General features: G+C 46.4%; 1 protein-coding gene and 1 long non-coding RNA gene across 2 annotated transcripts; one reads left to right on the plus strand and one right to left on the minus strand.

Annotated features, from left to right (window-relative positions):
* Positions 1–262: 262 nt before the first annotated feature.
* GOT2 (glutamic-oxaloacetic transaminase 2) lies at positions 263–11,111 on the minus strand. Its single transcript, XM_081016909.1, has 10 exons — positions 10,937–11,111; positions 7,413–7,569; positions 6,489–6,617; positions 5,270–5,329; positions 4,971–5,132; positions 4,023–4,127; positions 3,555–3,705; positions 2,503–2,668; positions 1,892–2,042; positions 263–1,280 (listed from the first exon to the last, which is right to left on the minus strand). Exons 1-10 carry the CDS (start codon positions 11,020–11,022, stop codon positions 1,158–1,160), a joined length of 1,290 nt encoding a protein of 429 aa, XP_080873035.1. The 5' UTR covers positions 11,023–11,111; the 3' UTR covers positions 263–1,157.
* On the plus strand, positions 7,577–11,592 carry LOC308483269. Its single transcript, XR_013989627.1, has 2 exons — positions 7,577–10,886; positions 11,308–11,592. It is a non-coding gene; the product is annotated as an uncharacterized lncRNA (long non-coding RNA).
* The last annotated feature ends 5,399 nt before the right edge of the window (positions 11,593–16,991 follow it).

Consider the following 16,991-nt stretch of genomic DNA (forward strand, 5'->3'; position numbering starts at 1 on the left):
AAATTACCGTAAGTTGCACTTAAAGAGCAGTTACATTTCCTGGGTTGGGGTGGGGGAAGCTATTCCAAATTCGTAATAGAGCTTTAGTCCCATTTAAGGATTACAAAGGATTGAAAAGGATTACAAAGCATTGTGTGAGAAAGGATTTTGGAGAGAATGAGCAAGGGCCCAGCAGGGCTTCAGATGACCAAAAATTAAAAGAAACACAGTTTAATTTGTTGCCCTTATTGCTGATCAAAGATGCCAGAGAAGAGTTAAAAGATTGTTCTATTATCTGCCTTTTATTTGATAGTGAAACAAACTTATGAGTCAGCTTTATAAACTGTCTATGCATGGAAACAATGAGCTTTTTAGCGAGGAAGAAAAAAAAGAGGAAGTAATTTCTCTTTCAAGCTTCATTACACAAATTCCCGGAGTGTGCCAGGGACTTGGGGTCCATTTAAAGCAGGCTGATTTCAAGTGATTTTTATTTATTTTTTGAGAAAAAGCAGAACTAGAAAGCCAAGAGCCAATGGAAAGAAATGCTGACTCCGGAATACCCCTGCTTGCCTTTCCTTGGAAGAACTGGGCAAGAAGAGGATCCCTGGGGAGAAGGCCTCTTGTGAAGCCAGAGGTGGGCTCTGCAGAACTCCCCGATCCAAGTCCAAAAGGGCAGACAAGGAACGGCTCATCATCCAGAACCCTGGCTCAGGGGCAGGGAAGCTGCAGCCCTTCAACACCCATCAGCCCTAGCCAGCACAGCCAATGGACAAGGATGGTGGGAGTTGTAGTCCAACCATGCCCTGACACTCATATGATGAGGCCACCACACACAAAATGCTGGCAGGCAAACATTCACTAAAGCATTTGCATCAAATCCGCCACAAACTCTTGAAGGATTCAAGGATCCATTTTTGGTAAAGTGGCTACTTCTGAAGGGAGGAGCAGAACACACATCAACAGCTCTGCCTAGAGCCAAGCAGTGTGAGTAGGGAGGGCTGAGGAGGCCTTGCCGCTACAGAGATACATTCAAATGACGTTGAAGTGTTGTGGAAAGAACCGTTTTGCTTGCTGATGCTGCCGCCATCTCCTCCTCTCTCACCCGCCCTCTGCTGAGTCAAAATGTCCGGAGAAAACGGAAGGGAAGGCCGGTCAGTCCACCCATTTCTGTCTTTGCTTTACTTGGAGACTTGGTGGATGGCATGAGCCAGGTAAGCCACATTGCCAGAAGTGACTCCGGCGACAGAGATGCGGCCATCCTTGGTCATGTAGACAGAGAACTCCTTGGTGAGCCGCTCCACCTGGAAAGTAAAGCACAGGAAAGATTCTACTTCAGGAAGGGATCGACTCAGGCAGCTTCCCAAGGCCAGGCACGTCTGTTTGCTACCACCTACCAGGGCCAACTTGCAACCTGGAGGACAGCGAAGCAACTTCGTAGATCTTCAAGTGAACGCTCTTCAGCAAACAGCAGCCCAGCCAGGCTGCTTGATACCTACTCAAGTCGGCTGCTGCCACATCTCACTTCAATGCAACTAACACTGTGCTTCATGTTTTTTAACAATCCCTTTCCACACGACCAGCCCAGCAGAGCGCTTTTATCATCAATGGGGGATCCACATGCTGCCATTCCCAAATTAGTAGCAGCTGCCGGCTTCCTACACAGCTCCCACTTCCCTCAGCCACCAATTAAATAATGGAAGACATTCTAAATTCTTCAGAGAATTAAAATGCAGCCACACTAATCACGTTCTGTCCTTTTCCTGGTGTGCATCAAAGACTAATTCTATACAGCTGTTCTGGTGTTTGAGGCACTTTGAGCCCATCTATGGGGGGGGGGGGGAGGACACCAAGCAAATCAAATGCCAGTACAAAATGGTTAGCAAGTTTGATTCAGGCTCATTCCTTCACCCACCTGTTCGGGTTTCAGTCCTGTGAAGCAGAACATGCCGATCTGGTCAGTGATGTGCTGCCAGTTATGAGGGGAGCCTTCTTTCTTCAGGTTTGCCACTAGCTGGGTGCGCATGCCAATGATTCGGTCAGCCATACCCTTCACCTCTACCAGCCTGTGCCAGGGAAGGAGGCAAATGTGGAGTCAATACAAGGCGAGAGACAGAGGGAGATGGGGGTGGGGGAGCAGCCAAAGGAATAATATATGAGGCTCCACCATGCCTTGTGCCCTGATGGAGTTTATGTGCATGGAAAAGCATAATAAGTTTGCACAGTCCTGTCTCCAAAACAGCTTTAAGAAACCCCAGGTTGATTTTTTGTTTGTTTTTTTAACCCAGCCACATGCCTGCTACAGAAAGGAACAGCCACAGCCCTTCTGCCTTTGGTGCAGATTTGGCATCAACCAAGAACAAGGTTGAGCAGACTAAACTTGCTTAAAGTGTTGCCCTCCAATTTGAAGGACTCCTCTGGTTTGTTGTTGCAGCCCCACAATCAACTGTCCTTAAAAGCCATCCAGGGTTGGCTGTCCCCCTGCCCTTTTCTGTTCATCTGCTGACTGCACATAGTCAGCCTTACCATTCCTTTCGCAGGCCAGGGTTATTCAGGATGGTGGAGGCTATCCGAGCCCCATTAAGGGGAGGGTTGGAGTACATGGGGCGGATCAGAATCTTCAGCTGCGATTCCACTCTCTTGGCCTCATTGGAGTCATGGCAAACCACCGTGAAGGCCCCCACACGCTCCCCTGGAAAACAAAGACCAGAATGCAGTGCAGTTGTGTCTCCCTCTGTGGCTCTGCTCAGCCACATTGGTCTGGCTGTGCACTTGGTGCTGTTGTTTGGAAGAGGCACACAAATGCCACCTGGAGCTCTCCTTCTATCCCCTTCCTTTTATCAGCCTCAGTCCTTCCTTCCAGCCCTGTCTCCTCTGCCTGAAAGAAGAAATCATCAGCTCTCTGGATGGCAGCTAGCTCAAACGCAGACTAAGAAACTAGAGCAGTACAATCTGATTTTATAGCACCATACCTGTAACTGGAAGGAATGGGGATTTCTTTATCCCTAGATTTACTTTTTAAAGGGGTAGGGTTAACCCCTTGTGACTCAATAGAGAGGCACTCAGAAAGTAGATTCAAGGCTAAAGGGGCTTCTAGCCAGGCAAGGAGCAGATCTGCCCTCCCCAAACAATTATCAGCCCCTAGAACTGCCCTCCTTGATGCTCCTATCATGTGGAGTCCCCAAAGACACTGTGTGGTTGCACAAAGAATGCATCTTTATACAAATTGGATGATTACAGAAATTCATGTTCTCCTGTGACAGAATTGTGACTCCACATCACAGCCACCTCTCTTCAATCATAAACAGAGTTCTTGGCTTGCTTTCTCTATTAAGAGCCTCACAAGCATTTCCCCAGTGCCACTGCCTTTCCATTTCTAACCTGGGACCATCTCTAAAACAGGAATGTGGTCCAAAATGCAAACTCAACCGAACAGCAGGGCTTTCTCTTGCCTCTAGTCCTGCGTAGACCTTTCACCCATATACTGGAAAGTGAAAGCAGCTAGCAAATTGCTTAATCCCTTGAGCAGCTTTTCCCACCCACGGAGATGGCAACAGACCCTGGACTTAGGGGCTTACCATACAGGCCCATGTTCTTTGCATATGACTGGGACAGCACAACATTAATGCCTTGTTCAATGAAGTGGCGGACAGCCCAGGCGTCTTTGTTTATGTCACCGCTGGCAAAGCCTTGGTAGGCCATGTCGAAAAAGGTAAAGAGGTTCCTTTTCTGCGAAAGAACAGAGGCCAGCTCAGCTTAAAAATGACAACACTTCTTCCTAAGGGCAGCTATGGTAAATGGAACAGGTCACACAGCAGAGGAGCATCACATCATACAGAAACAATGTGGTAACAACAATAATTGGGAGGCGGCAGTGCCCATTCAGACAGTTTTTTGGTTTTCACAGGAGTTACACACATCTCTTGCCCAGCTGAGATCTCCTCCCAGGGTGTGTCTTCCAAACAGGCAAGCAGACCTGCTCCTTCTCCACACAGGGAAGTTCATCCCTCAGCCGCCTGCTCTCTTGGTACCACGGCCCTCCTCACCTTCACTACTGCTGCCAGCTCCTTCCACTGCTCTGGCCGAGGGTCTACTCCAGTTGGGTTGTGAGCGCAGGCATGGAAGAGAACAATACTCTTTTCCGGGATTTTCTTTAATAAAAAGGGTGTGAGAAAAATGAGCCGTTACTCTTTGCTTAGTCCATTTATATACCAAGTGACCTCAAAGCAATTTCCATCGCGAATGGAGCCATCATTAAAAGCCACATGCCACAAAACAATGAACTATCAATAATAAAACTCCACAGACAACACACACGCACACCAACAGAATAATAATAAACAGACTCAAGGCTCAAAACCCATCTAACAAGAGCCTCCAAAAGGCAGAGAAATGCAGCAAGATTTCACTAAGTGGCTGAACTCCTTAAATTCATGACCATCCATGCCTCCAGAGGAAGGGAACTCCACAGCTGAGATGCCTCTAGAGAGAAGGCCAATCACTATACAGTGAGCTACATCCATTGGTGGTACCACAAGCAGCCCTGTCTCCAGCCCAGTCTCAGAGCTTGGGCTGGCTGGTATGAGAAGACGTGTTCCATCACATACAGCGTGACCAGAAGAATCTTCATCTGTAATGGATGGCAAGAATTGCCAGTTCCACTTCACAAGACAGAAAGTGGGCAAGTGTCTCTCTCCAACCCATGTTTGCATGTCCACTCTTTTCATGATCCTGATTAAACAGGTCCTCTCCTATAACAGCTCCTTCCATGATGGTATTGGGTTTTAAAGGTACTGCAAGACTTACATTTGCAACCAACGCGGTTATTCTCTTAAGTTTAGATTCCCAAGACCTGTTACTCCAAAACATCATACGGGGCCTAGTATCTAAACCCTCCTGGCTGTATCTTTCCTTGCTCACCATTTAAACAAGCCACGCCCAAACTCTCCATGACCTACACATCCCCATTAGCTCACCCTCAACTGTCAACTTACAGAGATGTCATCCAAAGCTCCAGCGAAGTCAAAGCCACAGGTTTTGGGCTCATAGTACCGATAGCTTTGCAGTTGCAACCCAGCATCTCTGAAGATGGGGGTGTGATTCCCCCAGGATGGTTTGGGGAGGTACACGTCGCGGCTGGACTTGAAGAACCGTTGCTGTATGAAGAATAGGAGATAGGGTGTGTTTGAATCATAGTTTCAACGCCAGAGACCACAGCTCCTTCAAGAGATGTGAAAAAACTGTATCCCACCATCTCCTCATGTTTATGTTGTTAGATTACAGAAGCACTTACCAAGAAGTTGGCACCAACTCTTAAAGATCCTGTTCCAGAAATTGTCTGCACAGTGACATACTGAAAGAGCAATGAACAGGCACGTGAGACATCTCCAGACGACACGCCCACAAAATACAACAGGTAAACACTCCAATGATAGCTGGAGCTCAGTGTGCCTCATAATCTGCCTATTTTACAGGTGAAGCCCTTGAAACATGACTGTAAGGGCAAGAGGAAAAGACAGCTGTGTGCAATACTGGTCAACAATTCTACCTGCCCAAGAACTGAAAGAGAAAGAGTAACAAGGAGGAATAAAGCTTTTCTCAATGCTTGCAAAGGCAACACTATTTGTTAAGATTGAAGCGCATGTCAACACTTGAACAACGAGAAAACATTTATTCCAGTGGCTCATCTGAATGATATACTCAAAAGAGCCTTCCTCTTAGCTGGTTTTTCCCAGCAACAAGGAAGTTCAAACTCTGTTCATAACTAAGCATATAAAAGTGACCCAGTTTTTATTATTTATTCCAATAGCATTTTTTTAAAATTCTTTAAGAATTTGGACTCCTTTGGCATATCCAAAGAAAAAGATAAGTTGGGGCCAAAACAACACAGAGGACCCACAGAAATATGGATCCTAGGCAAGGAATTTTTGGCACAGACTGGCTCTCTTTTTGGTTTCAGAAGACACAACACACATCTAACATGTTCACAACCATGAGATTAGAATCTTGCTTTAAAGGAAGGAGTCAAATTCTGGACTAGGATCCATCATAGGCTCTAGAATAAAATGGGGTGTTGCTTGCATTTCCAGATCCTTACAGCAACTCTAAAACGAATCCCACTGCCCCCACTGACCTAATCACAGGGGACATCTGTTCTCATGTGCTACAAGTTTCTTTGGCACTGACTTTTCAAACCGTATTTTGAGGAACCCTGCAGTTCCCCAGAATGTTACTGGGCATTCCTCAATGAGAAAGGTCAGAAGTGAAACAGGATGGAATTGGGCTATGATCCATGAGAACACTACATTTGCAAGGGGGATGGTGTGGCCCAGCCAGTGTTCTACCTTAACAAACTGCCCATCTTGGAATCCTGCGCAGCATTCAGTGGGTACTCAGCATATGTCAATCTGGAAAAGGTTCCCTATGGGTGAAAAGTGTCAAGGCCCCCAGTGCAGGAATCCATTACTTGAATACAGTATTAATGAATGCACTTGATAACCTTGGCTCCTTACCCGGCCACTCTGAATAACCTCATGTGTCTCTCCCAAAGCCAGCTCAGCTGACGCCTTGTTGAACTCTGCCAGGCCAGCAATTGGCAAGTATTCCTTGTCCAACTTCTTTGCAGCTATCTCGGCTTCTGCCTAGAGAGAACAGATTGCATTTTCTTATTTTGTTTCCTCCATAGGTTAAGAGGAGAGGCAACTTCCATTCACCTCATTTATCACTCCTAGATTACACACCCAAATAACTAAAGGGACGCGAGCGCACATCCCTTTGCAGGATTATCCTTGTTTCACAGAAAGAACTGACAAGTGAGTTAAGTGGGAACCCAGGAGCTTTAGCAAAGCTACTCAACATCTAGCATCAAGAGCCCCCAACCCATTCCTCATTCATCTACTCAGACCTGCCTTTGTTGCTCCTTCAATATCTTTGCAGATGGTGCCTTCACACCTCCCAGCTGCCACTGCTTGCTTGCTCCTTAGATTCCCAATGCAGAAAAGGCCAAGCAGCTGCAAATTCTCTCCAACCCCCCTCTTCAGTCTCAACCCTTCCCTTTTATGCTTGTGGCAGCTATATGGCCTCTCGGCCTGCACAAGACTCAATTCCTACCTAAATAGTTCAGTTCGCCTATTGCCACCCTCCAGCTACTTCACAAAGCCAAAATTTTGTGTCTCCCCACCACCATGAAGACACTTGGCCACACTGGGATGGTTCCAAATGCATCTCAGGCAGCTACTGGATGGAGAAGAGATCTGGCTCTTTGTTTTGTTCAGACATCTGAAATGAGTAGGAAGCAGCTAAGCCACTCACACAACCCTAGCGGCTAGAACCTGGATCCCATGACTGCCCATAGGCATGTCTGGCTGCCACACACAGCCACATCTACACAATCCCACACATGCTCTTAATGTGTGGGAGCTGGCGCTTTTGCTTACTTTGCGGACACAGTTCAAAACGTATGGCTTCCCATTGTCATCTCGGTAAGCCCCGACTCCCAGGTTCATCTTCTTGCTGCTGGTGTCTCGCTTGAAGGCTTCAGTCACTCCCAGAATAGGATCAGGGGGTCCCATCTCCACATTAGCCCACCAGGAGCTGCAACATCAATGCAAAGTGTTTGTTTCTGTTCAGAGCTCCATTCCCTTACAAGGAAATGAGGCATGGTCAGTCAACGTCTGTCCATTTAGCTGCAGACTAGAAGACATTTGCAGCCATACTGTGTTTCAAATGTCTTCCATGAAACTGATTTCTTGTTCTTTTTACCATGTAAAAATGACTCTACATATAAGCTGTTTTGGATGAGACCCAACCAAATTCACACACTTCAGCTCTTGTGCCTCATTTACATTGTATGAGTATGCTAACCTATTTCTGTATTACATTTATCAAATATTTCAAGGCAGTTTACATAAACAAACAAAATATACTCAGAACAACTAGCGGATAAAAGCTCAATTAAGTCTTTGAAAGTATTTTTTTAAGGTAGTAAAAATGTTTTTAAAAGCCTAGGTGAATAATTGATTTTTTTTCTGCTAGTGATTGAAGAAGGGTGTTGCTAAGATGCCCTCCTTGTGCAGGACAGGTTGATGCAGGATGATGTGTTGTGACATGTTCCTCTCTGTCTGAATTTCATTGTGAAAAATGGAGACGCCTCACACAAAATGGAGGCATGTTAAGGCATTAATGTGAGGCTGCTCTGCTGGGATTTGCTCTGAATAGATGCTCCTGACCTCTTGCCAACTGGCACGCTCAGAGCCTTGGTCCAGATGTTCCTTGTCCTGGTTGCTGCTATTTAGGATTAGGCTGACTCTTCAGCTGTGCTGCTCCTGGTATCTGCTCTTCACCTGAAGCGCTTGCTCAGAGAGATGTATTTCATTGTACATTCCAACTGCTGCTGCCTGAGAGCGCCCCCCCCCCCTCAGCCCAAAATTGTGGGCAGCTGGTTGTGAGAAAAAAATCAAACCCCAAAGCAAGCCTGGCATGCAGAACTGGGCAAAGCTGTCCTTGTTGGTGAGAACAGTTGCAATTATATGTTGTAATAGGAGAGTATGAAAGGTGTGTCTAAGCACATGCTGAGCATAAGGCACAAACTTCACTAGTAACTGCTAGTAACTGAATAACATACCTGTTCACTCAGGCCTTTCAGGGCCTTTGATAAATTATACCAGATTTTACTGTTTCTTGGATACGGCAGCTATAGTTTTTTATAATGGTGTTTAATGTATTTTAATGGATTATCATAAGTTATCATGTTGTATGCCAACTTGATAACTTTGTAAAGGTATTATGTAAATGATTTTAGTAATTCATGAGGGATACACATTTTTTAAAAGTGTAGAGGGCTTCAGTTTTCATTGCATTGAGTATCTGTGCCTTAGTCTCACATTATTAAGTAGGTGTCCTTTAGCGCTGAAGAAGCCTCCTGTTCACTAATACTCCTTTACAACTGCCATGCTTCTGGGCCTGTAGCCCATGGCCCACATTTGGCAGCCCTTGACCCTCCCCTTCACAGCCCCTAACCTTTTTCTGTGGGGGACACCCAAGCAGCCCCCCTTCAGGCCTCTCTTGCCTACTACCTGACCCCTTTTCACTCCCCACAGCTCCCTCCTGTTCATCTTCTTCATTGTCCCCTGGTTGAGCCCCATGTTGGGCAAGATTCCTGTATTGCAGGGGGTTGGACTAGATGACCCTTGGGGTCCCTTCCAACTCTATGATTCTGTGTCATAGCACAGTGTTAAGAAGACTGTCATTTAGACCCATGAGAACAAAACGGCTGTTACTGCTTTCCTGGCATGCATATATTCCTGATCTTCCTGTAGTAACTAAGGGCTCACCCATACTGTACTTCTGTTTGCCCCACCGCTTTCCCAGGATCTAGCGCTAAACTGGAACAAACGGCAATAAGGTTTTCAGCGGACTATCGTTTGTTCTGATTTTCTGGGGGGAAGTGGCAGAGCAAAGACAAATCCACTTGAGAGCCATGGTTTGATGCTGCACAAACAGGTTGCTGGACTAGATGGGCCATTGGCCTGATCCAGCAGGCTATTCTTATGTGATGTCCAAGTGAAGGCCACTAGAAATAGCCTCAGTGGTGTGGCTGCAGCCCTTCTACAAGCAGTAAGTGTAAATGCATAAGTGTTTCAGCTGGGATATTTTTATTTTCTTGCTTTGAGTGAAACCATAAAACTATTGCTGTGGGAGGGAACATGCCTGTTGCAAGAGGTATGTGTGTTTTTAAAAGGGTGAGATTACTGACTAGACAGCCATGCCACAGCTTGAACATACACATACCCCTGCTGCTGTTCTATTAAACAGAAAGGAAGATGTACCTCAGTCGCAAGCATCTTAAAAGATAATTTCAGGAATTAAAGGTATCACTGGCTATGAGTTACAGCCAAATCTTCTTAAGGATGTTAAAGGACAAATAGGTAAAGATTATGTTGCTATCATGGTGGTATAAGTGTCAAGGGTGAAAGTTCCCAAAGTGAAGCTGGGATTTTCTTTTCTGCCCCTGAGTGCATCACTTTAAGCTTGCTTAGGCTGCCATTTTAACACCTATTCACCCTTCTGGAGCTCCTCAGAACCCTCCCTTTCTTTTTACCACCCTGAACCATCAGGTATCATTACTAACAATATCATCTATACCAGTAAAAGGGTCATGAGAGAAGAAAGATTTCCAACTGCATGGCCATAAATAAGATAATAATATACACGTGTTGAAATCAAAAGTGCAGAGTCAATTGAAAACTTCAAAGGGGTGGGTGGGAAGAGAGGAGTTAATGCAGTTTCAGTTGCCAGAATCTCTCCAGGCCAGATGAACTTGGAACTTTGACTGCATGGGATAAGGCAACCAAAGCACATTCCTAAGCAGGGACGTCCCAGTATATCCAATGGGGTTTACTCCCAGGTAAATGTGGGCAGAATTATAGCTCGTGTATTACATACACACAGGCCTGGAGGGTTGCGGTTTTTTTGCAGTCTCTGTCCCTTCCCACCGCCCTCCAAAACCTCTCCAAGGGCACTCAAGTCCAAGGCCAACGCCACCGTCTTCCAGCCAATCCGAGGAAGCCCCTGTGTTCCCGCCCTTCATCGCAGCCAATCAAGGCCGCCGACCATCTCCCCAGCCGGCCGCGTGCACCAAACGCGAGCGACGGGCCCTGCCAAAGGACATAAAGGTGGAGGGGTGCTCTCCCCACCGAATCGCCTTTTCGCGCATTCAGCATTGGCCGGGCCGGTGTCCTGACCCGCCAACTCCCTCTCTCGTCCAACACGCCGGGGTTTCCGGCCCTCAGGCCCCATTCACACACGTCCCCGTCCTGACACGAGTCGAGAGCGTCCGCACGCGACGGAGGCTCGAGCTGCCTTCGAAGGCGCTCTGGCGGCGCGAGCGCGACACGTGTCGAGTCGGAGAGGTGCATGGATGTAGCCGGTCGAGGCCTTCCCGCCCCGCGGCGCGCGTTACCTGGCTCGGGCGGCGAGGGAGGCCACGCAGGGCGGCGGGAGGAGCAGGAGGCGGCTGCCGGCGGCGGCGGAGTGAAGGAGCGCCATGGCGGAGCGGGCGGAATGGAGAGGAACCTGCGGCGGTGGCGGCTGCAGCTGTTGCCTTGGCCTGGAGGAAGCCGGAAGGAGGCGGAGTCAACGCCGCGCTTCCCACAGGCCGCACCGATCGAGGGAAGGAAGGAGGGCGGCGCTAGCTGGCTGTGGGGCGGGCCTCGGCCTCGAGACTCAGGGAAAGGGATGGCCGCTTTGCTTGGCCCCGCCTTGAGCCGGAAAGAGGAGCCGCAGGGAAGGGCAGCCAGCTCGCCGACAACAAAATATTTTATTATTTTACAGATGTAGTTGGTGGGCTTCATGAGACAGGCACTGCAGGAGTGGAAAACAGATCGCACAGACTTATGCCAACTGGCACATGATGTTCACACAATATTTTTCCTTCCCAAACTATTTCTCCTATGTCATCCAAGTGGGAGTTTCTATCAATGATGACATTTCTATGGGAGTCTATTCCAGGGACAGGGTAAACTACTCTCTAAAATACAGCGACAAGTTCAGATGGACCAGTCCAATGGTGTATTTTTAAAAATAATTTTTTATTAAAGATTTCTTAGTTTTCAAAAATACGTGCATTGTCTCTTTTTCCCCCAATTGCGTTTTCTACAGATCCGTTTCATTTGTTGTGAGACATTTGCATTGCATGTAGTATTAGGTTAGGGGGGAAAGAGGGGAATGGCGAGTAGGGTGGGGTTGGGTGGTTATGTTTCTTCTACTTAGTGTATGTGTGGAGTTTTGTGTCAACATAACTTGTATGAGTTATTATTTGCTTGCTGTATTTCCTTGATGGTGAGAGAGGTTGGGAGTGACCTAGGTTGTGGGTGGTTGTCTTTGGTTATGACTATCATATGTGCTACACTCAATATGCCAGCAAATTTGGAAAACTCAGCAGTGGCCAGAGGATTGGAGAAGATCAGTCTACATCCCAATCCCAAAGAAGGGAAGTGCCAAAGAATGCTCCAACTACCGCACAATTGCACTCATTTCACACGCTAGCAAGGTTATGCTTAAAATTCTACAAGGCAGGCTTAAGCAGTATGTGGACCAAGAACTCCCAGAAGTGCAAGCTGGATTTCGAAGGGGCAGAGGAACCAGAGACCAAATTGCAAACATGCGCTGGATTATGGAGAAAGCTAGAGAGTTCCAGAAAGACATCTACTTCTGCTTCATTGACTATGCAAAAGCCTTTGACTGTGTTGACCACAGCAAACTATGGCAAGTCCTTAAAGAAATGGGAGTGCCTGATCACCTCATATGTCTCCTGAGAAATCTCTATGTGGGACAAGAAGCTACAGTTAGAACTGGATATGGAAGAACTGATTGGTTCAAAATTGGGAAAGGAGTACGGCAAGGCTGTATATTGTCTCCCTGCTTATTTAACTTATATGCAGAATTCATCATGCGAAAGGCTGGGCTGGATGAATCCCAAGTCGGAATTAAGATTGCCGGAAGAAATATCAACAACCTCAGAGATGCAGATGACACAACCTTGATGGCAGAAAGTAAGGAGGAATTAAAGAACCTTTTAATGAGGGTGAAAGAGGAGAGCGCAAAATATGGTCTGAAGCTCAACATCAAAAAAACGAAGATCATGGCCACTGGGCCCATCACCTCCTGGCAAATAGAAGGGGAAGAAATGGAGGCAGTGAGAGATTTTACTTTCTTGGGCTCCATGATCACTGCAGATGGTGACAGCAGTCACGAAATTAAAAGACGCCTGCTCCTTGGGAGAAAGGCGATGGCAAACCTAGACAACATCTTAAAAAGCAGAGACATCACCTTGCCAACAAAGGTCCGTATAGTAAAAGCCATGGTTTTCCCAGTAGTGATGTATGGAAGTGAGAGCTGGACCATAAAGAAGGCTGATCGCCGAAGAATTGATGTTTTTGAACTGTGGTGCTGGAGGAGACTCTTGAGAGTCCCATGGACTGCAAGAAGATCAAACGTATCCATTCTTAAGGAAATCAGCCCTGAGTGCTCACTGGAAGGACAGATCGTGAAGCTGAGGCTCCAATACTTTGGCCACCTCATGAGAAGAGAAGACTCCCTGGAAAAGACCCTGATGTTGGGAAAGATTGAGGGCACAAGAAGAAGGGGACGACAGAGAACAAGATGGTTAGACAGCGTTCTCGAAGCTACAAACATGAGTCTGACCAAACTGCGGGAGACAGTGGAAGATAGGAGCGCCTGGCGTGCTCTGGTCCATGGAGTCACAAAGAGTCGGACATGACTAAACGACTAAACAACAACAACAACAAATCACATGTTAGCTGCCAGGTGTCCAGCAATCCCACCTGCTTTGAATACCTCTTCATTTTAAAGCGTAAGCATCATATGTCTATAATCATTTGGTTTTTCATCATTTGGTCAAAGGACCTCCTGTATATTAATAAGTGGTCAAGGAGATGCATTGAAGAGTGACAATTGATCCCAAAACTTCTACCAATATTTAGTCATCTTAAGTTCATTTCCTTTTTGCTCTGAAAGCATTGAAGAATTACCGTAGCTCTCAAATTTGTCGCTAGGTGGCATTGTACACTAGCTTTGTTGCATCAGATATAGAATCACTGAACTGTCAAATTGGAAGGAACTATGAGGGCATGGGCGTAGCCAAGGGGGGTAGCTGTACCCCCTAAATCATGCAAATCTGAGGTTCTGCCACACTAACAAAAGCCTGCACCCTCCAACAAAAATCCTGGCTATGCCCATGCACGAGAGTCATGCGGTCCACCCCCTGCAATGCAGGAATCTTTAGCCCAATGGACTCAAACCCACGACTCTGAAATTCAGTCTCATACTCCACTGACTCTGGTGTAAATATGGAGTCACTGGCCCAATCCCTCAGCTACCAAAGTCACGTCCTCAAACTGCATTGATGAAAACGATTGTTAAGTGTGTGATCAGCAGATGTACTTTTAGGTGCTCTGCTCCCCAGTTGTGGAAGGAATTCATTTTACATTTAGTAGCGGCAGCTAAATATTTAATAGCAACCAGATAAATATAGAAACCAAATGCACATCTATGCTAGAATGGTTCAGTCAGTTATGGGAAATGTTAGTTCTTGATAAAAGGTTGCTACACAAATCAAAAGAAGTATAAACACCAAAGGAATTATTCACTGTGAGGCAGAGTAGGAAGACGCAGCCTCAGAGGGCAGTTGTTATAGGGCAGACCTGTGTGTGTGTCATGGGACCAGACCTGCACCTCTGAGCAAGTCTACTGCCCTTAGGATCCTGCCCTGTTACCTGCAGCAGTTGAATAATCTGGCTTAATTTCTGACTTTGTATTTTTCTTGGGGGGGGGCATATAGCTCAGTGGCAGAGCATATTCTTTGAATTCAGAAGCTCCCAGGTTCAATCCCCACTGGCATCTCCACACAGGGCTGGACAAGACTTTTCTCTGGCTGAAAGAATGAAGAGCTGCTGCCAGTCAGTGCAGACTATACTGAGCTAGATGGTCCAATGGTCTGACTCAGTAGAAAGTAAGGTTACCAGATTTTTTTCAATGAATCTGGGGACACTTTTCAACTTCAATGGATTTTGTCAGGGGACTGATTTGTAAATCTGGGGATGGATGTCTGGTAACCTTAATATAAAGCAGCTTCCCGTTTCTCTGTGGATGTGTGTGTGGTGTGGAGGAAGTGAAGAGACCACCTTGTCCTTGCCTCAGGCTGTAAAATGTCTTGGCCCAGTCATGTGTATAAATCTCAGATATATTCATACTTTTAGAAAAAAATGTGGTTAACATTTATTAACTATACACATAAGAAAAATGTGTATAGCAGACCTAAATGGTTGGCATCTGTTTTGTTTGAACTCTTTATTGATGTTTATTTAGAGCAACCCTTATTGTAGCTCTCAGCTGCTTTAAGACTATCTTTTTGGCTGCCACACAGGATAATGAAGACCGCATCGCATTCTTCCCCCAAAAGCACAAATCTTCCACTGTGGTCAATCAAGGCTGAGCCCAATGAGAGGCTACCAAAGGCTCCCTGCCTTTTAAGATTTGTTTAATAGCCTCTCAAAAGAGACAGGCCCTGGGGGCGAATCCCAGAGCCCACTAATTAAGAGGTCCAGCACTAATGGGGGCGAATGCTCTAGTTTCAAGAACAACAACAAAATTCCAGCTGCATTCAGAGATGCGCCAAGGGAAAACATCTATTGTTGGTGCTTCTGGGTGGATTCAATGCACCCTGTACTGTGGAACAGTCAGGTGGTCTTGGTGCGCCTGTTCACACCTGTCCTAATTTAGCCTCAGCATAGATTGCAATTTGCTGCAATTAAGACTAGCCCAGCAGATGTTGCCTGTCTGATCTTGTTTTGTCTCCCATTGGACATCAGAGCCTCCTTGTGTTCCACAGAATTTTTGCTAGAAGCCATCTGCTGGCTAACTTGGCAATTAGAGGAAACAATGCTGAGTGCCCTGAACTTCGATCTTATCAAGATGAAAATGTCAGCTGCTCTTTAAAAATATGACATTCATTACCAAGCATGTTTCCCTCCCCACCCCCTTCCACTAGCTTTGGAAAGACTATTGAATATGTACAGAGAGTTTCTATGAAAGCCTTCACTGTCCATGCCCCGTCTGTAGAGGGCTCAGGGCGTAGTGGGGAGGGCTTCACTCACATCTGTTCCTGTTCCTTGTTTCCAGTTATAACAATTCACAATACTAAAAAATCCAGTTTGTTCTTATTAGTAGTTAGAAACATATAAGGTAAAAATGGTAAAGGACCCCTGGACCGTTAAGTACAGTCAAAGGTGACTATGGGGTTGCGGCGCTCATCTCACTTTCAGGCCGAGGGAGCTGGCGTTTGTCCACAGATAGCTTTCCGGGTCATGTGGCCAGCATAACTAAACTGCTTCTGGTGCAACAGAACACCGTGACTCCATTTACCTTCCTGCCGCAGTGGTACCTATTTATCTACTTGCACTGGTGTGCTTTTGAGCTGCTAGGTTGGCAGGAGCTGGGACTGAGCAACGGGAGCTCACCCAGTTGCAGGGATTCGAACCACCGCCCTTCTGATCGGCAATCCAACAGGCTCAGTGGTTTAGACCACAGTGCCACCCCCGTCCCTAAGTTAGAAATATATGCACACAGGCGGAATGGGTGAAATGGATTGGGGTCTAAACCCCACATTTGGGGGAAGGAAGGAAATGATCCAGTGTGCTTATCCAGCCATGCTTTCACTTCCCCACCAAGTGTTGTTCCATATTGGTATGTCAGGTCATCCCAGAGTGTCCATGCACATGTGGGTGTCACAGATTAGATTTTTCCATGTGTGCTTTTATGCACATTCATTCACACATGCCAGCTTTCAATTGAACTCTGCCTCAATCTTTCCTACCCACACTAGTGGGTGGTGCTTGATGAGTTCTGTTGTCCCCTCCCATCTATTAGTACTTCCTCCACCCACCCTGAGTTCTGGAAGCCTGAGATTCATTGTGAGCAAGCTTACAGACATTGGTTTACGTGTGTGTGTGTGGTCATCTAAAAAAAAAAAAATTAAATACAAGTTTTCTGATATACCAGACTTGCATAAAACAGCACATTAATTTTCTTTATTTTAATGTGTTGTGCCACTCCCAGCAGGAATCCATCAATGGAAGTAGGAATGTAGGGGGTAGCACGCAGAAAAACGTCACTAAACACATTTTAAAAGCCCAATCCTGCCCCGACAAGGTGCTTCACAGAATCTTATAGCTGGAAGGGATCCAAGGGTCATCTAGTCCAACCCCCCCAATAGCAGGAATCTCAGCTAAAGCATCCATGGCAGATGGCCATCCAACCTCTGCTTAAAAACATTTCAGTACGTCCAGAATTGGGTAACATGTTGAATTCCCAACCTTCCCCCCTTGCCACATTATCTGCAGATCAGGAAATCCAGATTAAAGGGGGGGGGAGTGTGGGCTGCTAATTGGATGAGAATGTCATGCGGATGACACACACCTCAGATGCATCAAATCCAC

Source organism: Podarcis pityusensis (genome assembly GCF_964106645.2).
Source record: "Podarcis pityusensis genome assembly, chromosome: 8".
Classification (NCBI taxonomy): Eukaryota; Metazoa; Chordata; class Lepidosauria; order Squamata; family Lacertidae; genus Podarcis; species Podarcis pityusensis.